Source organism: Erinaceus europaeus, chromosome 4 (genome assembly GCF_950295315.1).
Source record: "Erinaceus europaeus chromosome 4, mEriEur2.1, whole genome shotgun sequence".
Taxonomy (NCBI): Eukaryota; Metazoa; Chordata; class Mammalia; order Eulipotyphla; family Erinaceidae; genus Erinaceus; species Erinaceus europaeus.
Genome location: NC_080165.1, coordinates 135,545,864 through 135,572,823, shown reverse-complemented (window position 1 = coordinate 135,572,823; position 26,960 = coordinate 135,545,864). Strand labels below are relative to the sequence as shown.

The 26,960-nt window shown below is 40.2% G+C and overlaps 1 protein-coding gene across 2 annotated transcripts in view; it reads left to right on the top strand.

Moving 5' to 3' along the window:
- NT5DC1 (5'-nucleotidase domain containing 1) overlaps positions 1-26,647 on the top strand; it is a 108,471-nt gene extending 81,824 nt beyond the window's left edge. For both annotated transcript variants that reach the window (XM_060190589.1, XM_060190590.1), the window contains exons 7-12: positions 13,880-14,054; positions 15,997-16,094; positions 17,135-17,253; positions 19,280-19,432; positions 23,114-23,282; positions 24,684-26,647. In XM_060190589.1, coding sequence (XP_060046572.1) covers positions 13,880-14,054; positions 15,997-16,094; positions 17,135-17,253; positions 19,280-19,432; positions 23,114-23,282; positions 24,684-24,799 — 830 coding nt within the window. In that variant the 3' untranslated portion in view covers positions 24,800-26,647. The remainder of the gene's footprint in view (positions 1-13,879; positions 14,055-15,996; positions 16,095-17,134; positions 17,254-19,279; positions 19,433-23,113; positions 23,283-24,683) is intronic.
- The last annotated feature ends 313 nt before the right edge of the window (positions 26,648-26,960 follow it).

The following is a 26,960-nucleotide window of genomic DNA, read 5'->3' as shown; positions in this document are numbered from 1 at the left end:
TTACATATTTCTTTTTAGCTCTTTTTCTAGAAGTGGAACTGCTACATTATAGGGTGTGTGTACATCTGACCAGTTTCAGTTGATACTCTCTCTGTCCCTCTCTTATCTCCCCTGCCTCTCTCAATGTCTCTCTGTCCTATCCAGCAACGACAGTGGGAAAATGATGCCACCAGAACATAAGTACACAGTAGTCTACAGTGAGTCAGTATGAAATTCATAATGAAATAGTGTCTACTTAGACTTAGATACCCTCCTCACCTATTTCCTATTATAGTTCTCTAACTCACTCCAAAGCTATCCTTATCAAAGCAAGGACTGCAAAAGCTGAATAAGGGTAAGAGACTGGCATACTTTAATGATGACTCTTTAGTCACTCTCAGGCCACCCCATCAGCTGGGGCCCTAGTTGGGGGAGTCCTGAGATTCCCAAACAGACATAATGGGCCTAGACCTCAAATAAATCCCTCTCTCCATTGTTACCAGTCATCTCTATCAGGAACAACAAAAACAGACCCCTTTGTGGACCCCCATAGGGACCTTGCCCTCAATTTGGATCAACAATGGTAGAGAATGTTCCATCCTCTGAAGGGAGGATGGACAACATACTCTGTGCTACACCTGAGGAAGATGGGTCCTGATATTGGGGCAGCTTGGAATGTTCCTACTCATGACCACAGAATGTGAGGTCAGATCTACAGGGATGTAGAGGTCACATAGGCTCTTAAGCTGAATATAGGCCCCAGATCAGATCAAATTGATGGGGTTTACAGTCAACAATATTTATACACCTTTCCCCTGGGAGCTACTCTCTTCCCAGATCTAACTTTCTGGTCCTTCTTCCAGCCATGACATCATCTCTCCAGACAATAACTAGGATCCACCTGCATATCAGATTATAGGCTCAAGGAAAAAAAAAAAAAAAAACTAGTATAGTCACAGGCCCTTTGGAATATAACTAAAATATGCCTACTAGCTATCTACAGAATGGAGACACCCCCCTCCCTTCACCTGCACTACTCCAGCCTTTAGGTTCATGATTAATCAATGACTTGTTTGGCTTTATATGTTAAGTCTCTTTTCAGCAAACAGGTTCCAGATGCTAGCATGATGTCAACCAGACTTCCCTGGACAGACAACCCCACCAATGTGTCCTGGAGCTCGATTACCCAGAACCCCGCCCCACCTAGGAAAGAGAAAGGCAGGCTGGGAGTGTGAATCCACCTGTCAACGCCCATATTCAGTGGGGAAGCAATTAGAGAAGCCAGACCTTCCACCTTCTGCACCCCACAATGACTGTGGGTCCATACTCCCAGAGAGTTAAAGAATAAATAGGCAAGCTATCAGGGGAGGGGATGGGATACAGAGTTCTGGTGGTGGGAATTGTGTGGAGTTGTACCCCTTTTATCCTATGGTTTTGTCAATGTTTCCTTTTTTTTTTTTTTTTTTTTTCCTCCAGGGTTATTGCTGGGCTTGGTGCCTGCACCATGAATCCACCGCTCCTGGAGGCCATTTTTCCCCCTTTTTGTTGCCCTAGTTGTTGCAGCCTCGTTGCGGTTATTATTGCTATTGTTGACGTTGCTTTGTTGTTGGATAGGACAGAGAGAAATGGAGAGAGGAGGGGAAGACAGAGAGAGAGGGGAGAGAAAGATAGACACCTGCAGACCTGCTTCACCGCCCGTGAAGCGACGCCCCTGCAGGTGGGGAGCCGGGGGCTCGAACCGGGATCCTTACGCCGGTCCCTGCGCTTTGCGCCACGTGCGCTTAACCCACTGCGCCACCGCCCGACTCCCCAATGTTTCCTTTTTATAAATGAAAAAAAAAAATTTTAAATGCCACCAGGAACAGTGGATTCGTAGTGCAGGCACTGAGCCCCAGTGATAACCCTCCAGGCAAAAAAAAAAAAAAGGAAAAGATAACAATTTGTGTATTAAGATTAAGTAATTTTAGGGAGTCTGGCGGTAGCACAGTGGGTTAAGCGCAGGTGGCGCAAAGCGCAGTGACCAGTATAAACATCCCGGTTCGAGCCCCCGGCTCCCCACCTGCAGGGGAGTTGCTTCACAAGCAGTGACGCAGGTTTGCAGGTGTCTATCTTTCTCTCTCCTCTGTCTTCCCCTCCTCTCTCCATTTCTCTCTGTCCTATCCAACAACGACAGCAGTAACAACAACAATAATAAAACAACAAGGGTAACAAAAGGGAATAAATATTTTTTAAAATTAACAAAAAAGATGAAGTAATTTTAAAACATTTTACTAAAGAAAGATAAGTTCTTTGTATGGTTGAATAATACTAATTAGATGAGAAAATCCTCTTCACACAACTATACATGCAAAGTCTCTGGTCTTGATGAATTTGGTTTCACAAGGGGAATTCCACTAATGTATAGAATGAAATGAGTAAAACAGGGATTCTGCATGCTTCCTTAGGAGTAAACCAGCTTGTTTGTTTGTTTGTTTGTTTGTTTGTTTGTTTGTCTCCAGGGTTATTGCTGGGACTCGATGCCTGCGCTACAAATCCACTGCTCCTGGAAGCCATTTTTTTTTCCTTTTGTTGCCCTTGTTTATCATTGTTGTATTTGTTATTGTTATTATTGCAGGCATTGTTGTTGGATAGGACAGAGAGAAATGGAGAGAGATGGGGAAGACAGAAAGGGGGAGAGAAAGAGAAGACACCTGCAGACATGCTTCACTGCCTGCAGGTGGAGAGCCTAGAGCTTGAACCGGCCTGGTGGGTGTGCTTTGAGCCATGTGTGAGTAACCCACTGCGCTACCGCCCAGCCCCTAAACCAGCTATTTCTTTTTTTTTTTTTTTTTTATTTAATTTTTTATTTAAGAAAGGATTAGTGAACAAAAGCATAAGGTAGGAGGGGTACAACTCCACACAATTCCCACCACCCAATCCCCATAACCCACCCCCTCCCCTGATAGCTTTCCCATTCTCTATCCCTCTGGGAGCATGGACCCAGGGTTGTTGAGGGATGCAGAAGGTAGAAGGTCTGGCTTCTGTAATTGCTTCCCCACTGAACATGGGCGTTGACTGGTCGGTCCATACCCCCAGTCTGCAGCTATTTCTTTGCTTCCTTCTTTGTTCTGATTTTACATTAGAAGGAGACATTTAAGAATTGCTTTATTTTTTTCTGATTGTGTTTGCCTGTCTTTAAGGTTTCAAATAATCCTAACAAAGGCGATAAAACAGTAAAGGAGATAAAAGTCAACAGTAAGGGATATGAGATGAAATGACCTAGAGTCTAGGGTTTTCTTTCCATCGTGTGTGTTGCTTATTGTGTGATGATTGACAAGTCAGATTCTTGGGAGTTTGTTTTCCTGTCAACACAGTGAGGAGATGGGGCTTTCGATCCTCAGTGCTCTGTGAGAAATTATATAGAATGGAGCAGTGGGCCATACAGATATGCTTTTTGTTTGTTCGTTGCTTGCTTGTTTTTTTTCTCTTTGGGAAGCAGGAATCAGTCTTTCTTCCTCAGTTGAACCTTTGGGTGTTTTCATACCAAATATATTTTTCAAAAGAGCTTGTATTTCGGGTCCTAGCATGGTTTGAACTCACAGTGGTGCTTAAGCTAGGGTAGCTGACACAAAGTGTTCACTATATACCAGCTGTGCTAATGTTTCACATACATCATCACACTTAAGTTCATATGGTAACCTTATGGGGTTGTTTTTAATATCGTTTGCATAGATAGGCCAGCAAAGTATCTGGATGACCAAGACATTTTATCCAAGTAAACTGCACAACTGCAAATGAACAGAGACAGCCTAATTTGGATCCCTGACAGCCAGGAATATTCAGGACCACAATCGTTGGCATTCATTTTATTGGACAGGACAGAAAGAAATTGAGAGGGGAGAGAGAGAGAAAGATAAGACACCTGCAGACCTGTTTCATTATTTGTGAAATATCCGTCCTGCAGGTGGGAAGAGGAGGCTCAAGCTGAAGCCTTAAATGAGTCCTTGCACTTCTATGCTCTGCACTTAACCTGGTGTGCCACTGGCTGGCCCCTGAAAAATAATTTTCTTTACCATAGCTTTCAGATAAATTGAACTGTTACTGGTCATCCAAAAAGCCAAGTACAATTTTTCTTTCTTTTTTAAAAAAAATTTATGTATTTATTTATGAGAGCCAAGAAAGAACTAGAACATTACTCTAGCCTATGCAATGCTGCAAATAGAACTTGGAATCTCACACATGCAAGTCCAATACTCTAGACTTAGTGCCACCTCCCAGGGCACTGGTACAATTTTCTTTTCATTCATTTTCTTCCTTCATTGAGTACACATAGCTTTTTTGGTGTGTATTGCAAACATTCACCAAATTTGTGAGTAAAGTATTTGCCCCACTCAAACAGGACTTTGGATGCATCCTTTTCGGTTATTGAGCAATTCCAGGCTTTCCGATACTCTAGATTTATGTTGACAGCGCCTTTCCTTTTCAAAAAAAAAAAAAGAAATAGTTTTATTATTTATGTCATATGATTTCTGAACCAATTTTTTTTCCTAGGTCAAAAGAAAGTCACTATAATTTTTTTTACCAGTAAGTAGTTGTTGCTATGTTATTTTGGGTCCTGAGAGTCTTTAGGGACTCTGTTTAACTAACTTACCTACTTATAGTAGATTCGTTGTGTTTTATTCTAAAAGGTTCATGGCAAACAGTAAATATACATCAGCATTCAAATTTTCACACCAACCCTAAAGCCTGCGCTCTTGAAATTTCACTTAATTAAAACACGATAAATAGGCCTTGTTGTCTGAGGTTGTGGATCGCAACCTGTCAATGCCCATGAAGAAAAACCACTACAAAAGCTAGATCTCCTTCCTTCTGCACCTCATAAAGAATTTTGGTCCATACTGCCAGAGGGGCAAGTGTTAGGGGAAGATGACCAAAGAGCTGTGAACCCCATTTCCACTGGGATCCAGAATGTTTGTCACCAGATTCTTTGGTTTTGTACCTTCACTTATAGAAAAGAGAATCTGGAAAACACCAGAGGAAGTCAGGCACTGTTTGATTTATCTGAGAGGGCAGAGGAAAAAGGAAGGACACTTGGAAGTGGTAACAGTTGTAGGTGTGACTTAGGAAGAAAGTGAAGGTAGGGCTGTAGAAGTGAATAAAAATAATAATAAAGGTAGAAAGATAGGCAGGCAGTCCATATCTATGATGTTGAGATCTCTATATATCTATAACTATTGCAGTTTCTGCTAGAGGGGGATGGGGGCACAGGACTTTGGTGTTAGAAATGATATGGAATTATACCCTTATTAGAATTTCATAAATCATGGGAATCGGGCGGTAGTGCGGCGGGTTAAGCGCACTTGGCACAAAGCGCAAGGACTGGCGGAAAGATACCGGTTAGAGCCCCTGGCTCCCCACCTGCAGGGGGGTCACTTCACAAGCAGTGAAGCAGGTCTGCAGGTGTCTGTCTTTCTCTGCCCCTCTCTGTCTTCCCTTCCTCTCTCCATTTCTCTCTATCCTATCCAACAATGACGATATCAACAATAATATCTACAACAATAAATAAACAAGGGCAACAAAAGGGAAAATAAATAATAAAAAAATTTTAAGAATTTTATATATCATTAGTAACAAAATTTAAAAAATAAATAAATGGTTTGGTTTAGATTGAGAAGTTGCTTTATTTTAGCTATATAGAGCAATGTACCCATTAAGCTTTCAGAGGGGTGTGATTATTAAGAAATGCTTGAACGGCCGAAATAGCTCAGTTGGGAGAGCGTTAGACTGAAGAAATGCTTGCAGTAATGACCTCTTAAAAGTATTCATATACTCAAAATCTAATTTTTATAATAACACAATGAATATAACTGTGTAAAAAGATTTCATTTATTAATGAAAGGAATACGATGAGAGAAAGAGAACCAGACATCACTCTGGTACATGTGTTGTTGGGGATAGAACTTAGGGCCTCATGCTTGAGAGCCCAACACTTTATCCACTGCGCCACCTCCCCATCCACAAGAATCTGACTTTTATAAAGCTGAAGTAGAAGATAAAAATCAGGGCCAGGTGATGACATGACCAGTAAAATGCAAAGGATTCCGGTTTGTATCTAAAGACTCCTCACTTATAGGGAGGAAGCTTCAGAAGTTGTGAAGCAGACTGCAAATATCCCTCTCTCTCTCTCTCTCTCTCTCTCTCTCCTCCTCTCTCACTTTATTTTTCTCTATCTGTCATAATTTATTTTTTTTAAAAAAATGGAAAATATGGCTGCCAGGAGTGATGCATTCGTCTTGGAGGCACTGAGCCCCAGAGATAACCTTAGTAGCAAAAGAAGAGAAGGAGGAAGAAGTGGCCGAGGAAGAAGAGATGTTAATATTAAATTAATGAATTGTACAGAAAAATATATAAGCAGAAGTTGGGAGAATGTGGACTAGAAATGGTAGTTGGTGTATTCAAAAGAAAGAAAACTTAGGGGTGAAAAGTGGGTGAAAGGAGGCTCATCTGGCCCTGCTTGACCACTTGTGAAGCTTCTCCCCTGTGGGTGGGGACCAGGGGCTTGAACCTGGGTCTTTGTGCACTGTGATGTATGCACTTCACCAGGTGTGCCTCCACCTGGCCCCTCCAAAACTTTTAATAATAATCATTATTCCTAATATTTTTGTTCACTTTTTAGCTTTTTTTCATGTTAACCCAATAGTGTTGTGTTGTTGTTGTTGTTGTTGTTGTTTTTAAGTCCAAAATTTTTCATATTCCTGTGATTAAAAAACACAGGCCGTGTTGGGCGGTGGTGCAGCGGGTTAAGCGCAGGTGGTGCCAAGTGCAAGGACCTGCATAAGGATCCTGTTCAAGCCCCAGGCTCCCCACCTGCAGGGGAGTCACTTCACAGGCAGTGAAGCAGGTCTGCAGGTGTCTTTCTCTCCTCTCTACCTTCCCCTCCTATCCAACAATGACATCAACAATAACAATAATAACCACAACAAGGCTACAACCAGGGCAACAAAAGGTGGGGAAAATGGCCTCCAGGAGCAGTGGATTCATGTCATGGTGCAGGCACTGAGCCTCAGCAATAACCCTGGAGGCAAAAACAAAAAGAACTGACATGGTGGAAGTTCTAGTTTTATTCCAGAGTTTGTGTTTGTAGAGAATTGTTAGATAATTAAGCACTTACTGGGAGATAGTTTTAAGGTAAATGGACTCTAATGTCACACTTATTACTCCTTTATTCTTATTTCAGTTTCTGAACTCCATGTTCCTCGTAGCTACAGTGGACAACTATGACTTGTTTAAAAGGAAATAAGCATGGACACATTTCTCAACCTGTTTTGCCCCAAACCATCCCTCTTTTATTTATTTTCTTTTTTCCAGCTTCTTTCTTTTGGAGGAAGTAGAAGATTTCAAGTCAGGGTAATCAGTGGATGAACTTCCTTTAAGGTTATTTTGTGCCTGGAAGATAAAATTCTTGGAGATGAAACTCAAATAGTTTCTCAATTTGTAGCTCAAATTATACGTCTTTGAAGCTAATCCGGAAAACTTGTCCAGATTTTTACCTGGAACATCTGTAATTAGTATGCTAGAAAAACATTTTGCTTCTCCTGAAGGTTATTTGTAAGAATGCACTGAGGCCATAGTAACTTTATTCACTTTCAAGCAATAAGCTCTTCAGGCCTTTCTGGTGATATCATCATGTAGTCATGCATGATTCTTGGATCTTTTTATTTCCTGTGATATTCATGAAGGGAAAATATTACCAACGGTTAGCTTTTAACCTTAAAATTAGAGTGTCTTACTATAGCCCCTGCTATTGCTTATTTACAAGTAAAACAAATGAACCTGGAAACATTTGATTCAGAGACTAAAGGTTAAGTATGCCAGAATCAAGACAGTAGCAAAAACAGACTTAGATTTGTGTTAACAAGATGACACAGTGAAAAAAATCTCCTCTAGAAGAACAGATCATTAGAGGACCCAGACCAGAGAAATGAGTGGCAAACTTAGCTTGACTGGAGAGCCACTGTGTTAAAAAGGTACAGAAAGATATTTATATTGTCTTTTAGAAATGCAGTTGTTATCACATGGCTTTGTGTGTTTTATTTTATTTTATTTTCCCTTTTGTTGCTCTTTTTTGTTGTTGTTGTTTTAGTTATTGTTGTTATTGATGTCGTCGTTGTTGGCTAGGACAGAAAGAATTGGAGAGAGATGGGGAAAACAGGGGGAGAGAAAGACAGACACCTGCAGACCTGCTTCACCACCTGTGAAGCGACTCCCCTGCAGGTGGGGAACGGGGGGGGGGGGGGGGGGGGGGAGCTCTAACCCGGAACCTTCCGCCAGTCCCTGCGCTTCGCCCCACGTGCGCTAAATCCACTATGCTACTGCCCTACTCCCCGATTTGTGTTTTTCTTATGCTGAAAAACTGAATAGGCTTGAAAGGAATTATTTTGCTATGCTTATTGGTATATCTAATAAAGAGTTACATCTATTTGTTGCTTCTGTCCCATTTATGAAATACTATATTATATCCAGAATACGCAAGGTTTTTCTTAAACAACAGATCAAGATCATAGGCTTTAGGTAGACACTTAAATAACCCCTTTTAAGTTATATAAACCTTCCTTTGTGAACTGCGGTTTGTCAGTCTCTGGTGTTAATGATCACCTTGTGAGTCTGATCTGGCAGCTAGCCCCTCTTTACGCACCTAACTTCTGCAGTTACCACTCCTCTACTATCTGTCTGACATGAACAATGTAAGAATTTAAACACAGTTCTTTAGTAAGAGATCTTACTGTGTCCAGGCAAAGAAAAATGCATAAACATGCTATTTACACATGTTTTCTTATTACAGTGTGGTGAATGTTGTTATTAGTGTCCAAAAGGCTTGTGGAAGGTGTTAAGAGAAGCTCGCTCCACAGAAAAAAAAATGATCTTGTAACAACCCCCACTCCTTAGCACTCAAGGAAAGACTTTCAGTTCCAGGAAGGGATATATTTGTCCCTTAGTGTAAAACATCTGTTTATTTTTTTTTAACTTCACTCCCAGACCTCAGTTTCCAGGTTATAAAATAGATGACATTATCTTAAATACTACGAAGAACCTCTGAGGAAATGGATGTTATACAACAGTTACAGAGCTAAACAAATATATCACTCAAGGCCGGGTGGTGGAACGCCTGGTTGAGCACACATTACAGTGTGCAAGGACCTGTGTTCAAGCCCCTGGTCCCCACCTGCAGGGGCAAAGCTTTGCAAGTGGTGAAGCAGGGCTGCAGTTGTCTGTCTGTCTCTGTCTCTCTCTCTCCCCCCTTCCCTCTTGATTTCTGGCTGTCTCTATCCAATAAGTAAATATAATAAAAATTTTTTAAAAACAAGTATATCACTCAAAGTATCCAACTCCTGCTTCTTCTGAATACATTTCTTTAACAGATAATGACCACCAGCTAACATATAGATTTGAATGTGTAAATAATGAATTTTAGTCCTGTATTCCATCCTCGGTTTTTTTTAACATAACAGAATTGAAGTAAATTATGTCTGAGATTGCTTCCAGTTCTAGGTACTGTCATTATAATTAGACAGAATTCCTAATAACACATAGTCTTTTCCTCTAGAGAAATTTAACTTGATGCTGAACAAAAAGCAGATGAAAGGGGCCAGGTGGTGATACACATGGTTGAGTGCATGTTACAAAGTGCAAGGAGCCATGCTGGAACCCTGGTCCTCACCTGCAGGGGGAAAGGGTTTTGAGTGGTGAAGCAGGGCTGCAGGTGTCTCTCAGTCTCTCTTCCTATCACCCCCTTCCCTCTTAATTTCTGGCTCTCTATCCAATAAAGAAATAAAGATTTAAAACAAAAAGAAAAAATTCTTTTTTGCCTCCAGGGTTATTGCTGGGGTTTGGTGCCTACACTACAAATCCACTGCTCCTGGAGACTATTTTTTCCCTTTTGTTCAAGCCTTGTTATCGTTATTATTGTTATTGTTGTTGTTGCTGTTGTTATTGCTATCATTGTTGTTGGATAGGACAGAAAGAAGTCGAGGGGGGGGGAGAGAAAGACACCTACCTGCAGACTTGCTTCACCACTTGTGAGGTGACTCCCCCCCCCCGAAGGTGGGGAGCTGGGGGCTCACTTATCTGGAGAACTTAATTACAGTGACATATAAGATAATCAGCAGCAGTTAATATGCATAAGCTATTTATTAGGTAATAAAGATAATGTAAAATTAAGAAGTCCCTGTCTTATACAACGGGGACATATACAGAAAGTAATAACATATACAGAAAGTAATAACAAGAGCCTTAGTTCTTTTAGCCTAGAGAAGTAATTCTTCATACTAGCTGCACATTAAAAAAAAAAAATCCCAATGCGGCAGGGGAGATAACATAATGGTCGAGCAAACAGACTTCCATACCTGAGGCTCAGAGGTCCCAGGTTCAGTCCCCCGCACCACCATAAGCCAAAGCTGAGCCAGTGCTCTTATAAAAAAAGAAAGAAAGAAAAGAAAAAAAAAAATCCCAATGCTATTACAGTAGTCTAGACCAACTAAATAGCCTTTTCTGGATAGTATAAGTATGGAAGCCAAATACTGAAGATAGAAGTCAAGTTTCGTTAAAACGTTAATTTTGTTATGTTCAATACATCATAGATATATTTCCTTTTCCAGTTCTGACTTAGTATCTTTTTCCAAAATTTATATTTATCAAGTAAAAGCTCCTTTAGCTACTCTGGATATTCTGGATTTATTTATTTACAAATGTGTTAAGTAGAAAGAAACCATATAGGGACCATAAACAGGGAATCTGTTTTTAGTGTATTTCAGTTTTATCTTTATCTATCTATAAATAAATGAAAACAAATTACATTTTCAAAGCAGCATCACCTGTTGTTTCTGTTGTTTCCTTCAAAATACCTTTCCATATCTCTTAGTCAGAAATGAAACTATATGCATATCTGTACACATAACATCATATGCAATGTAAATTTCAGAAAGTTGGGGATGGGTGGTGGTGCACCAGGTTGAGCATACATATTACAGTGCACAAGGGCCTGGGTTCGAGCCCCCAGTCCCCACTTGCCGAGGGAAAGCTTTGCAAGTGGTGAAGCAGTGCTGCAGGTGTCTCTCTATCTCCCCTCCTCCTTTCAATTTCTGGCTGTCTCTATCCAATAAATAAAGATAATAAATTTTTTTAATTGCAGAAATTTAATGTTATCATATCACAGCAAGTAGACTTAAAGAGGTTAGCTTCTTACTAGTATATGCATATAACTTATAGAAGTTTCTGTTTCTAAATTATGTTCTGCAATGGAAACAACAGACTTTAAATGGTGACTGATGATAGAAGTGTTGGCATCCCGGCATCTCTAATGCCCTCGGATAACAGCTTTGAAAAGTCTAGCCACAAATCACGCAACAGTAGGATACACTTCACAAGAGAAGTGCTGACTTATTCCGTGATGATAGAAATAGCGATGTGGCACAATTGTCTGTTAAACTATAAAAGTATTTGTAATATCCAAGTTGTACTTATTTTTTTTAACCACAAGAGGTCCCTGTATCCTGTTTGGGTATCCTGCCTGGCATTTTTATGTGATTCCCAGGCAGTTTGCTATTATTTCCATGACTCGTCAAAATTTTAACATAGGAAAGTTAGCTTTTACTCTTTTTTTTGTTTACCTCCAGAGTTATTGCTGGGGCTCAGTGCCTGCACCATGAATCCACTGCTTCTGGAGGCCTCCCCCACCCTTTTTTTGTTGCCCTTGTTGTGGTTATTACTGTTGTTGATGATGTCATTCGCTGTTGATAGGACAGAGAAAAATCGAGAGAGATGGGGAAGACTGAGAGGTGGAGAGAAAGACACCTGCAGACCTGCTTCACCACCTGTGAAGCGACTCCCCCGCAGGTGGGGAGCCGGGCCTCAAAAGCCAGATCCTTACTCCGGTCCTTGTGCTTTGCGCCACGTGTGCTTAACCCGCTGCACTACCGCCTGACCCCTAGCTTTTATTCTTTAAACCCTGCTCTTTTTTTTTTTTTTTTCCAATTCCATTTACACAGAAAATACCAGCATCAAAGTATTTCTGAGAGCTAGAGAGGCCAGGAGAATGACCGACTTGCAGTGGCAGGGAAACTAAATTCCTTCAGAGGTTAATAAGTAAAGACACAGACTTCCTTTGTGAGTTAAAAATGACCAGAACTGTTTTTATCTTTTCATCATCTACAGATTCCTTTACCTTGTCCGAGTTAGTGTTACTAAATATCATTAAGTAGGCATTATTTATTTCAGTAGGGACAGAGAAGTGCAAAAGTGCATTCCATAGGATGATTTTTTAAAATATTTTTTATTTATTTTCCCTTTTGTTGCCCTTGTTGTTTTTCATTGTTGTTGTAGTTATTATTGTTGTTATTGATGTCGTCGTTGTTGGATAGGACAGAGAGAAATGGAGAGAGGAGGGGAAGACAAAGAGGGGGAGAGAAAGACAGACACCTGCAGACCTGTTTCACCACTCCTGCAGGTGGAGACCTGGGACTCGAATCTGGGTCCTTGTGCATTGTGACATGTCCCTCAGCTAGGTGCACCACCACCCGGCCCCCAGGATGATTTTTATAGGACATGAATAATGTGGGTTTTGTCACTTACAATTAGGCCATATGTTACTACTCATTACTTGGAGTGCAAATAAACATGCATGTTTCAGTGTCTGGCCTTCCAGATATTCAGATATTCATTCATGGGTACTGTTCCTTGCCTAACAAAAGGACTATCTTTGAAAGATAATGAAATTTTTTTAAAAAACTATGTTACACTACACTAAATACAACTTTGGTTTTATACTTTTTGTATAAAAATAAATATTTATCTATCATTCATTGGACATTCTATTTCTATAGAACTTGTCTTTTGAGCTTGTTCATTTTAGTCTGATGTGTGAACAGAATCAGAACATTTCCATTGTCACCTACCTCAGAGAATACTTCCTTTTAAATTGTTGTGTTTGGGAATTCTGCTCATTAGAGAATACTAATAAAATTAATCTAAGCATAAATATTAAAGTTATGTGAAAAGATGTATTCTTTAAAATGTTTTTGTTTGGAAGTGGAACAGAATTTTTTGTTTTATGCAGGTTCAGGGAATGAACCAGGGGTCTCATTCATTCAAATGAGCTTTTAATCTGTATACTTTTTTTTTAATGTTATATTTTTACTTATTCATGGGAAAGACAGGAAAAGAGAGAAGAAGAACCAGACATCACTCTGGCACATGTGCTGCCTGGGATTGAACTCAGGACCTCACGCCTAAGAATCCAATGCTTTATCCACTGTGCCACCTCCCGGACCACTTACTGTGTAAACTTCGAGGGAAAGTCAAATCTCGAAAGGGAAAAACACCAAAGCTGCTCTCCACAATCAGATGAATTTCTTTGGTGCTTTGAATAATATTCCCGTGTAGTGCCAGGGATTGACTCGGATCAGAGGTGTGCTCTAACTGCTGAGATATGTGCTGGCCCTATTAACAGTAGCTTTTTAACAGTGGTTTACATTTTCACCACTAGATGGCACCAAACACGTACAACTGAGAAAAAAAATAATAACCTTTCAAAAATGGTTTCTGAATAGAGTAGCTTAAGTATATAATTAGTTAATGTGTTACATACTATGGTTCTTTTGTCATCCATCCCACAAAGTTCCTAATGCCACAGAAGCTTTTTTTTTTTTCTGGGTAAAATACTCTCACAAATATCATTAGTCAACAATTCCAGTCATGGTTTTAACAAATAGGTAATAATCTTAAAAAGCAATGATTAATGGCTTTATTGCTAGAAAAAAAAATGTTTTTACTCTCTTGTCTGTAGTTTTGAAGGAGATGAAGTTGTATGAGAATACAGAGTCAAAAAAAGACACAAATAAAAAAATCACTTAATTTTTTTTTCCAGAAAACTGTGGCATATATTTTCCAGAAATAAAGAGAGATCCAGGCAAATATTTAAATCGCTGTCCTGAATCGGTAAAAAAGTGGCTTCAGCAGCTAAAGAAGGCCGGAAAAGTTCTTTTGTTAATTACTAGTTCTCACAGTGACTACTGCAGACTTCTCTGTGGATATATTCTTGGGTAAGCGATGCTCATTCATTTTTCATTGTCTCATAAAATACTTAGAGCTGTGATGACCATATTACATTCTGAGTGGCAAATGGTTGTCCCTTGTAACATCCCTCAGCATCTACTGACAACAGCACACCCCATGTACATTTGACTGAGTTATGTTCATAGTCCATTTTTTTAAAAAAATATTTTCTGACAGGTAGATATACCACACATCTTCAAATGACTTTGCACAGAATTTGTTTCTTCGCCTTGGATAATTGCTCAGTGCACCAAGCTGCAGTTTACCTCTCTCTTCCCTGCCCTGAGTACAACCCTTTAGTCTTCATGTCAGTAGGGAGTCCTGTACGTCACCGTTGAGTACAGGAATGGAATGAAAATCGAATTGGCATAAGCTTTAAGGCAAAATAGACAGAGATTCAAGCCCTGAATTGAAGCTTCCAGTTAGAGCAGCTTCTATAGACTCTTCCCCTCGATTTTATGTTAAAAATGGGGCAACAATACTTCCTCTGTTTGTAGAAATACTTAAATTGCCTAGTTGAGATAAAGTACTCCGCAAAATGGTTTGTGAGTTTCCACAAGCGCTAATACTGTCATTCCCCCCAGCAACACCAGAGGAAAATTCTAACATGGACTATTAAAACTCCCTGACATTTGCTCAGATTCAGTGAATATTCAATTTTGAATGTGAAACAACTTTCCTTTACACTGACTTCCATCGGATTTTTTCTTTATCCTCCAGATTTCCAGCATTTGTAGGTAGATTGTTCTGTGGTCTTATATACATTCTGAGTTATTTTTTTTTTCTAAATAATGCATATACTTGAGTTTTTTTTATTTAACTTAATTGTTTTAGTTATCTCTATTTATTGGATAGACACAGCCAGAAATCGAGAGGGAAGGGGGAGACAGAGAGGAAGAGAGACAGAGATACACCTGCTGCCCTGCTTCTCCATTGGTGAAGCTTTCCCCCTGGAGAAGGGGACCAGAGGCTTGAACCTGGGTCCTTGGCAACTGTTAACATGTGCACTCAACCAAGTGAGCCTCCACCCAGTCGCTTCCAATGCTTGAGATCTTTGCAGTGAATGAAGGTTGCCTGTATTCGGGATGCCTTGAAAAGTGCCTCATTTGCTGTTTAGATAGTGGCATCGTGCTTCATAGTAAACATGAAGGGCGCCTCGTTTCTTTTTATTAGCATTGGTAAATATGGTTTTGATTTGTAAAGCTTCTCAGGAATACTACTAAATAAGTAAGGACGAAGGACCACTTTCCTTTTCCCATCCTCAATAATCCTTAGAACAATACTTAATATAGGCTGAAAAATAATACTGTTATCTGAAAATTACATTATATGACTGCACTGATTTTCAAAGTGAAATATTCATATTTCAAACACTATCTGGAAGATTTCGTCTGACTGGATAATACCAGCTTCCTATAGGCTCCATGTAACATTGGTTTTTGTTTGTTTGTTTGTTTTTTTGTTTGGTGTTGAGAATCAAATCCAAGGCCTTAAGAATATAAAGCATCTTCTCCACCAATGAAATGTATTCTGACCCCACAAAATTATTAATAATTCTTCAAATTAATAAATGTGGACAAATTTCAAACCCCAAATTTTAATGCATAGCTCATGAATATTTCTGTTAGAAACTGTTGAATCCACTCACTACAGCCATTCCAAGTATGGAGGGAGACATCTTAATACTGTTAGTGAGTCGATGTGATATTTTTTAGTCTTTATATTTCAATATCTTTATATTGTTAGGAAGACTGATGTTCACCTCCCTTCTATCTCCGGTGTAAGATTCACCTTAAACTATATAGGAAGCATGCAAGAGGTAATCAAAAGATAAATGTTTCTGTGGTCAGATAAGATTAGGTTCTGTTTTTACTGATTTTTTTTCTAATACCTTAAAATAAATTTATGAAAAATGTTGTTGCCTTTTAGGAATGATTTTCCAGATATCTTTGACATTGTGATTACAAATGCATTGAAACCTGGTTTCTTCTCCCATTTACCAAATCAAAGACCTTTTCGGACACTTGGTAAATTACATTTTGTTTCTTTCTTCTATTTAAAATGTGTTCATCAGCACTTGAACACTTGAGATATAGCTAATGTAACTGAAAAAGTGGCATTTTATAAATTTTACTTTATCTGAGCTAGGAACACGTTTCACATGAGAAAGAGAAAAGCCAGAATAACACTCGAGTACATGCCATACCACATGTCAAACGAGGTGTCTCAGGACATGCAAGTCTTGCACACTGCCAGCTATGCTATTTCCACCCAAAGCTTGGTTAAATCTTAAAGCCATCAAAATACTGTTCATATGAACTAGACACATCCAGTACCATGTGTTAAAAAAAAAAATAGGTTGATATGTATTCTAAACTTTGAGCACCTGTTTCGTTGTGCTGTTTAAAAGCCCGACTTAATGTGAAGCATCTGAATGTAGCTCCAGGCTCAGTGAGAAGCTCCTAAAAAGTGACATTCAGATTAGATTCAAGCGCCATGGCTCCTCAGTGATCAAGACAGATGCATTAAAAAAAATAGGCAAAAACAAATCATGGGGTGATTACAGATCATGTTACATATTATGCCAGAAGTCACTACCTGAGGGGACTATTTCTGAAAAGCTGGCCAGGGAAGGTCAGTCTGAAGTAGCAGGTAAGTTGATTTTCCAGGCAGAAAAGGATAAAAGGAAAGTTCTTAGATGGGGACAAACAAGTGCACAGGACAGTGTAGGAGTGGTCTTTGAGACTCCCAGGGATAGCCCACAATCAAAAGGCAGAGGAAGTAAAATTAGGGAGGCAGGTAGCCTCAGTAGCTGTGAGAAGAAGTTTGAATTTTATTGCATAAAAATCTGGAAGATGTTCAGTTGAAGTAGAAGCGTGACAGGAAAGAAAAAAAAAAACCTCTGACCGCTGGGTTGCATGGAGTATGAAGAAATTCAGAAAGAAGAAGACCAGACAAGATAGTATCTTGAGAGACTGATTGGCGCAAGAAGGCGTTACTGGAGATGAAGAGAAGTAACTCTGTTTAAGAATCTTCGAGTCTGTGGTTGTCAAACTGTGTTTTTCAGAGAACGATGAGGAGCAGGAGGCACTGCCATCTCTGGATAAACCTGGCTGGTATTCCCAAGGGAATGCTGTCCACCTTTATGAGCTTCTGAAGAAAATGACCGGCAAACCTGAACCCAAGGTATTTTTTTTATATTTATTTATTTATTTATTCCCATTTGTTGCCCTTATTGTCTTATCATTAAGACAATATGTTATGGTATTGATATCATTGTTGTTGGATAGGACAGAGAGAAATGGAGAGAGGAGGGGAAGACAGAGAGGGGGAGAGAAAGGCACCTGCAGACCTGCTTCATCAGAGCCGGGGGCTCGAACCGGATCCTTAAGCCGGTCCTTGCGCTTTGCGCCACGTGCACTTAACCTTCTGCACTACCACCCACTCCCGAACCCAAGGTATTTTCTAACTGAGGCAGAATGTTTAATGTCTGTTGCCTAAACCATTAGAAACTAAATCCCTATGTTTACAAGCATCTATCTTTATTATCTGCGGTGGTGAGATCCTCCGCTTCCATGTATCTATCAATTGCTTCTCTTCCCACTTCTAATTAGACAAGCCTTCCCTTTGTTGATATTGACAGAGTTTATATCTATAATAGAGAGATCAAAAATACAACAGGGGGCCACAGGTTTAGGGACGAGAAATGATAACCTAATAAAAGTCCACCACAAGAGTATTTTTTAAGTAAAACACAATAATTGACACTACCCTGCAGACTAACCTAAAGACGCAGTTAGTCTTAATGTTCTGATCACATGGTTGACATTGACTTTGGTCTTTGCTTTTGTTCTTCTTTGTTTGTTTGTTTGTTTTGTCATCACAGAGGTTTTTACCTGACTTTTTCAGACAGGAAGAAACAGAAAGACAGCGCCACTACTGAAGCTTCCTTCAGTGTGGTGTGGGGGAGGCTCAACCCTGAGTTATGTGCATGACAAAGCATGTGCATTATTCAAGTGAACTATCTTGCCAGCACTGGTAATATTTTTTTTAACAGTGAAACTATACATTCTAAAAAATATATTCCAGGTATATATTATACCAAATTTGGTATATATTGTATCAAATACAATAAAGCTATTATTATATAAGCTGTGCATGCATGGCTATAATGCCACATATATCTATAGTGTCATCTGTATACTATATGCCACATATATCTATAGTGTCATCTGTATACTATAATATCTGATCATATATGTTTTACATCTGTTGTCTGTCTATCTGTCCAGTTAGCAGAAGAGTTCAATGGAGAAGGACTCCAGTGGCTCCCACATCATCAAAACCTTTGGGGGACTTTTGAAGGGGCTAGTGAACTTGGAGATCCTAGTTTTCTCATTTATAAATTGATGGGGTTCAAGGGGCAGACGGGCTTCCCAGGGGTCACTTACCTAACCCAACTCTGAGATAATGACTGAGGTCGTTAGTCGGGTGGGAAACAGAAATACTTAGGAAAAGGAGTTGTGATGAAACCCCCTAGTAACTAGACTATTGCAAGGAATCATCTGTAATAGTTCTCCAAGTCTAGTCTAGGAGCTATAAACGTACGGACTTTCTCAGACTTCCTGAAAATCCACTAAAATCGCTTAATCCCAGGCTGGTGAAGAAGTTTACTAGGATAGTGTCCCATTTTGCCATGTACATGACCCAGACTCCAGCCCGACCCCACCATGTTGGAGGGAGTTTCTGTGCTATGACCTCTGACTCTGTCTGCCTCTTTGTCTCTATCTTAAACAAACAAAAACTTTTATTTATTTATTTATTATTGGATAGAGACAAAGAAAAGTTGAGAGTGGAAGGGGAGATAGAGAAGGAGAGAAACAGAGAGACACCTGCAGCCCTGCTTCCCCCCAAGCAGGGGACCAGAGGCTTGAACCTGAGACAAACAACTCTCTTAATGCCTGCCCTTTATCCTACTTTGAACGCTGTTATAGAATCACGTAAACCAAACCCAGTGCCCTGCAAAATCAAATGGGACAGTTTCAATTTGATCACTGGCCAAATTATTCTAGGATATTTGAGATAATTTGTATAGCTTCCATTTATCGCACTCTGATAACTGCTGAAAATTTTTCTTCTGCCTCCCATGAAAATGCACTACTCTCGTTCACAATTCTCATGCCTCAACTAGAATCTGCCCTCTGCCTTTCAGGTTGTTTACTTTGGTGATAGCATGCATTCAGATATTTTCCCAGCTCGTCATTATCGTAACTGGGAGACTGTCCTCATCCTGGAAGAGCTCAGAGGGGACAGAGACTGGAAGCCTGAGGAATCAGAGCCAGTAGAGAAAAGGGGCAAATATGAGGTAACGGTTCCGTTCCGCTCTTTGCCTTAAAGAAAATCCTTTACGTTTGACATATGGTGGAAAGTGCTGGTTTTGTGCCAAAAATGATAGGATCTGTTGGCACTTCCCGAGGTCTGCATGTTCCTCTCTTCATCTCAGCTCTGCCGTGGATCTTACTGATGTGTTTTGTTTTAGCAGTGCTTGAGTGACCGGTGAAAATCTGACTACCCTGCCCTCTGCTTTCCTCCGGTGTATGGAAGCATGAATGCTTTCCAGCCAGATACGGAATCACTGTAGCCTTGCTCTGTGCCTCTTGCTTGGACTTGAAAACCCTGGGCACTCTCTCCCTGGAGCTAACTTAGCTAAATTGGTAGTTCCTGAACCACTCAGTTTGTGCTTAGTAAAAACTTAATGGGAAGAAAATGTCACTTCACCTGCGTTGTGCTTCCACTTTGTCATGCGTCATGCATACTGCCGAGATTCAAGCCAGCCCACACCGCACCGAAGGAAACAGTGGTGTCTTTCCCTTGCCACTCCTGCCGCCCCTCCCTTTTTTGGCTGTGGTTGAGTGCCCGCATTACAAATTCATTGCTCCTGGAGGTTGGCTATTTCTTTTTTTTTTTTTTTTTTTTTTTGTTTTTTCTACAGTCTCTGGGATTTGGTGCTGACTGTGAATCCACTGCTTCTGGCGGTGTTTTGTTGTTGTTTGTTTTGTTTGTTTGTGTTGTCTTTTCATTCGCTAGGACAGAGAGAAATTGAGAGGGGTGAGGAAGATAGACACCTGAGAGTCAGGTGGTATTGCAGGGTGTTAAGTGCACGTGGCACAAAGCACAAGGACCGGCATAAGAATCCCACCCTCTGCCTTCCCCTCCTCTCTTCATTTCTCTCTGTCCTATACAACAGCGACGACATCAGTAACAACAGTAATAACTACAACAACAATAAAAAAGGTCAACAAAAGGAAAATAAATAAATATTTTTAAAAAAACTTTTAAAAAAGACGCCTGCAGACCTGCCTCATCTCCTGTAAAGCATCCCCCCCCCAGTAGGTGGGGAGGGGGTGCTCGAACTCAGGTCTTTGCACGTATCCTTGTGCATAGTGCTATGTGCACTTAATTGGGTATGCCACCACCTGCCTTTTTTTTTTTTTTTTTGATAGGACAGAGAGAAATTGAGAGAGGAGCGGGAGACAGAGAAGCAGAGAGAAAGATAGACACCTGCAGACCTGCTTCACCACTTATGAAGGGACCTCACTGCAGTTGGAGAGCCGGGGGCTCTAACTGGGATCCTTATGCTGGTCCTTGAGCTTTGCGCCAAGTGCGCTTAACCTGCTGTGCTACCACCCGACCCCTGAACCTGAATTCTTGTGAGGATCTTTGCTTAGTGCTATGTGGGTGCGCCACCGCCAGGCCCTCTCCCTTGCTCCCTCTCTTTGTATCTGAGGAAGAAAAGTTAATTCACAGTGGTGAAACCCTGGCATAAAATATATATATATATATTCCTCTAAATTTACACTAATAGAGAAGCCTATAAAGAAGGAAAAACTTGGGTCAAAAAAAAAAATATATATATATATCAGGAACTAAGGAGATGAGCCAGCAGGAGCTGCACATAGCTTGTATATGAGAGGCCATGTGTTTGATCCCCAGTACCACATGTAGCAAAGCAGTGTTCTAGTTTCTTAGTTTGTTGACCTGTCTTGACGGTGCCTATCTCTGTGCCTCATAAAAATAAATATTTTTAAAATAACAGTAAAAAAAGTAAAAACTGTTAAGCCCCCAGAAGAAATGGAGAACCTTTCAGTGTATATAACTAAGTGAAAGAAGACCATCTAAAAATGCCACATGTTGTTAATTCCAATTATTACGCTCCAAGATATCTCTTTATTTATTTAGTTATTTTAGTTATTAATGAGAAAGGAGAGAGAAAGAACCAGATATCACTCTGGTACATGTGCTGCTAGGAATTGAACTCAGAAACTCATGCTTGAAAGTCCAGTGCTTTATCCACTGCTGTGCCATGCTATCTCTCTCCATCCATCTCTTTCTCTCTCTCTCTCTCTCTCTCTCTCTCTTTCTCTCTGTTTGTGTATGTGTATAATAGAAAGGTCCAGGTGCCTTTGTTGTTGTTGTTTTTAGTTTTTCATTTATTTATTAGAAATCAACAGGAGAGATAATGGAGGAGAGGGAAACCTTTGTCTCACTGCTTCATTGCTCACAAAGCTTCCCCTTCTCAGGTGGGGCCCAGGGGTTTAAACCTGGTCCTAGCTCATTATAACAATTTGGTGAACCACCTCCCGGCCCCTGGAACTTCTCATATAAAGGCATTAATTCTGTCACTCATACCCTGTGCACTACCCAAAGATCTCCTCTCCTAGTGCCATCAACTTGTGTGTTTAGGTCTTCAACATGGGTTTTTGGGTGGGACTCATTTAGACCACATAAATTTCCTTACTGCATTGAATCAGAACAATTAGGCAAGTCTGTTTCCTTCTTCCCGGGTGACTCCCCCCTGCAGAGGGGAGTCACTTCACAAGTGGTGAAGCAAGTCTTCAGTTGTCTTTCTCTCTCCCTCTCTTAATCTCCCTCTCCTCTCTCAGTGTCTCTCTAACCTATACAATAAATAGGAAGAAAATGACCAGCAGGAGCAGTGCATTCATAGTACTGGCACAGAGCCCCAGCAATAACCCTGGAGGCAAAAATAAATTAATAAGTAAAATAAAAATATAACATAAGCAGAATTATATTTAAATGAGCCTTTTACTTAGCTTTCAGTTGTTATGAACCTCCAGTCTCCTAGCAGCTGTCTTAGGGATGAGTTAATACATAAGATAGCTCCTGCCAAGGATAAAATGTAGATTATGTAATAATTTCTTAAGTTTTTCCTGACAGGAGTATTGCTGATGCTCCACATTCCCACTGTTCCTGGCAGCTTTCCCCTCTCCCCCCCTTTTTTTAATTGTAGATAGAGGGTGAGGAATAGACAGGAGGAGCGATAGCACTGCACTGCTCCATCACTCCTCACTTCCCCCAAGCACTGGTCCTACGTTCAACCTGGGGGTTCAAACCCAGGTCCTTGCACATAGTAAAGTATGTGTTCTACTGCCTGAGCTACCTCCTTGCCCCATGTGAGTCTTACAATAATTGCAATATAGGGGCCAGGCGGTGGTGCACCTTGTTAAGCTCACACGTTACAGTGCACAAGGACCCAGGTTCCAGTCCCTGGGATCCACCTGTGGGGGGGAAGCTTCACAAGTGGTGAAGCAGGACTACAGGTGTCTCTTTCCCTCTCACCTCCCCCTTTTCCTTCAATTTCTCTCTATCTCTACCTAATAAATAAAAATATTTTTAAAATAATAATCATAAAGACTGAAATATAGTATGGGTACTTGAGGGATGAACTCTGTGTGGTGTAGTGGAGGGGAACTTATCTAACCTGAGCGTGGAAGGTCAGATCTATACTGGGTCATTTCCAAACCGTATGTCAAATGATTAAAAGAGAGTCACAAGTAAAGCTAGGGGAGATACTTAAAAAGACTTTTAAACCTAGTAGTACTTTTTATGTAACACACAGGTTGAGGTAAACAACTGAAATTCCTATAACTTTCCTATGTTGGTTTACAGAAGGGTGGGGGGCAGGGGAGACACAGAATGAAATTACTTCACAGTTTTCATCATGCTGTTTTGTTTGTTTTTATTTCAGGATCCAAAGGCAAAACCTCTGAACACATTATCTAAAAAATGGGGCTCTTTCTTTATTGATTCAGTTTCAGGACTGGAAAATACAGAAGACTCCTTGATTCATACCTGGTCTTGCAAGAGAGTTAGTACTTACAGCACCATTGCCATTCCGAGTATTGAAGCAATAGCAGGTAAGAAGGAAGGTTTTTAGAAAGTTACCAGTGCTGGGTAGCAGTGGCCTTCGATACTAGCATTCTTGCATGCAGGAGAAAGCCTTCCCATGACATTTACTTTTCTTGAGATACAGGTAGATAAGGTAATATAAGTAATTGGGACCTAAGCATGGGTTGGAGATCATACAGGATAAAGGCAGGGGGGAAATTCCCAAGATAAAAGATTATGGAGAGCCGGAGAGATCGCTCAATGTTATAGCACAAGATGTGCAAGCCTGAAGCCCCAGAGGCCCCAAATTCTATTCCCAGCACCACCATAAGCCAGAGTTGAGTGGTGCTATTCTCTCTCCCTCTCTCTCTCTTTCCCTCCCCCCACCCCAGTTTCTCTCCCCTCTCTCCCATGCATGTGTAGGGGCTAGGTGGTGGTATATCTAGTAAAGCACACATTATAATCTGTGTGTCTATCATAAAAGAAATAAGCTTTGTTAGGGCCAAACAGCTCACCAGGTAAGACATGTAGTCTTACCACATATGTGGCTCAGGTTTGAGCCTTGGCACCACACTTGAGGAACTATGGAACTAGAAGGAGCTATGGTGCTGTGATTTCTCTCCATATCTGTTTCTCTATCTGAATGAAAACGTGTCCTGGAGCATGGCCAGGTGGTGGCACACCTGGCTGATCACACGTTACAATGAGCAAGGGCCCAGGTCCAAGCCCCCAGTCCCCACCTGCAAGAAGAAAGTGTCACAGGTGGTGAAGCAGTGCTATCTTCCCCTTCCTCTCAGTTTCTGGCTGTGTCTGTCCAATAAGTAAATAAAGATAATAGCAAACAGCTTTTTTTTAAGTGGCTTGGAGTGGTGAAGTCACTCTACAGCACCACCAAAAAAAAATGAAAAAAAAAAGGAACAATACAGAAAAAGAGAGGGATTGAGAGAGGGAGGGAAGGAAGGATTGATGGGTGAATGGGTGCTAAAGGGGCCCAGTAAATTTGGAGGGCTGGGGCTTGGTGCCAGCACTACAAATCCACTGCTCCTGGTGGCCATTTTTTTTTTCCCATTTTACTGGGTAGGACAGAGATTAGTTGGGAGAGAAGGTTGAGAGAGAGGGAGAGAGAGGGAGAGGGAGAAGAGAGAAAGATTCCTGCTTTACTGCTTGTGAGGAACCAGGGGCTTGAACTGGGATCCTTGTGTGGGTCTTTGTGCTTTGTACTATATGCACTTAACCGGGTGTGCCACCGTCCAGCCCCTTATCCCTCAGTCTATCTAGGAAATGATGAGAAAAATTACAATAAGAAGTCCTAAAAAATAAGTTTTTATTATCAGTGACCATAAAACTTTAGTCTAGTTATACCAGTACTTATGAAAGACACTTGATAACTATAGAATAATCAAATTGACATTTGTTTTGTTCCATTTCAGAATTACCCCTGGACCACAAATTTACAAGATTCTCTGCAAACAATTCAAAGACAGCTGGCTACTATCCACATCCCCCACTGGTTTTATTGAATGATGCGAAGCTAAAAACAAAGTAATCTTTACTGAAAATGTATACATACTGTAAAAATGTTAATTTTCAAAAAAATACTGTAAAATGCTTTATAAAAACAAAGTCTCAGTGGAAATTGACCTAGAAATTAATGTTTTTCTATAGTAAAACTCCTTTCTATAATAATGGTTTGATACCCAACAATTCTCATATTAAAATCTCAGTATCTTAGAACTGTAACAATCCTTATTAATATTTTCTTTGCCCGCAGTCCTGCAACTAAAATTCATCTCGAGACATAGATGCACTCATCATACATACATGCACATGTGTACATAGAGGCCTAGGTCAGGGGTTCTCAAAATGTGCTCTGCAGTCACTAGCATGGCATCACAAGAAAACGTGGCATACATGTACATCTGCAAGCCCAACCTCAGATTACAGAATCAGAAAGTGTGGAAATAGACCCCAGAAGTCTATTAAAATTTATTCATACTATAGTTAGAGACCACTGGTATTTTGTTGTGTTGTTGTTGTTTGTTTGTTTGTTTGCCTCTGGGGTTATCGCTGGGGCTCAGTGTCACACTACAAATCCACTACTTCTGGCGGCTATTTTTCCATTTCTATTGGATAGGACAGAGAGAAATTGAGAAGGGAGGGGAAGATAGAGAGGGAGAGAGAGATACCTGCAGACCTGCTTCACCGCTTATGAAGTGAGCCCACCCCCCACCCTGCAGGCGGGGAGCCGGAACCAGGATCTATGCATGGGGTCCTTGCACTTCTGTGTTATGGGCACTTAGCCCATTATGCCACCACCCTGCCCCAGAGAACCACTCCCAGAGATGGATTTAATTGGTCTTGGGGTATAAACGAAGATTGTCATCTTTATATATTCATGGGACATGCAACTAAAGAACTGTGATCCGTACCCATTACTTCAACATACAGTCAGGCATACTAAGTCCTGTGAGAATGAATGAATCTTCCCCCTCCCCCACCTCCAGGCTTCAAGAACCCAATTATTTTGACCTCCACTGTTACCCATTTTCTCCCTGGTAATGTGAAGGGCTATTTAATTCATTGTCATTCACTTTCAAATTATAGATTCTTGGTGGGGCAAAAAAATGTGTCTATAAAGTGAAAAATATCTTCAATAATATAATAAGAGTATATAATAAGAGTATGGACCTTCAAAACTTCACCTAGTCCAGTAAAACCTTATTCCTTCATATCAATTTGTCACTGAGGAGAAATTCATTTTAAATGTATTAATTAAATTTGAGTTCTGTTTGATTTTTGTCCTAAGAGGATGGAGTGACAATTTAATAAAAATATGAGGTAAAACTGCTTGAAAAGATTTTATAGGTATGCTGTAATCTAGGATTGTTCTGTTGTCTGTGCTGTGTATTGTGCTAGTAACTATTTGTTACAAGATCTTTGGAACCAAATAATGTTTACACTCTAAATGCCTGGCTACTCTTGACTATGTCATGCCACCCTGTCTAACTTGGACAGTATCAGAAAGCACACTGCCCACTGTCACTATTTTATTTGGATTGTAGTAGGTTAGTTAGCATACTGATGCGTGCTTTGAAAGATTAGAATCCTTTTAACTTTAAGTTCTTAAATAGTCCCAAATACATTATAGAGATGTCTCAGGGTAAATAAGCAGCAACTGATTTTCTTTTTTTTTTTTCCCTTGAAGTCAGTAGATTGGTTTGATGTCTGATATACTAATAGGGATACAATGTTGTTAATTTTGAATTCTGAAATCTCATTGGCACTAATGATAAACAGCATACACAAGGAAGTTAGGACTAAGTGGGAGATGCCATCTTCATGGCTACTTTCAATAGTTGATTTATTTTAAAAATAAAATGTTTTCCCTACACAACATTGTGGCAGCCATGCTTATTTACAAACTCTTGCTGTTAATACAGAGACAGAGAATGGCAAAATAAGAAAATTGCACTACTTTTGGTTATGAAAGTGAGAAAAAAAAATCTCTCGTATCAGAATGTTTAGCCCTGTATTTTTACCACTATCTGCTCTGAACAGTTTGCCCCTGATGAACCTCAATCTTTTCCATTTTGTCAAGAGAAGCTAAAGTTCAATTCAAAGTTAGGCTCCACCTTTCAGGCGGTCACATGGTGCTTCTACTGAATGTATTTCTATCTTTTAATTTTTGTTATATTGTTTCTAAAAAG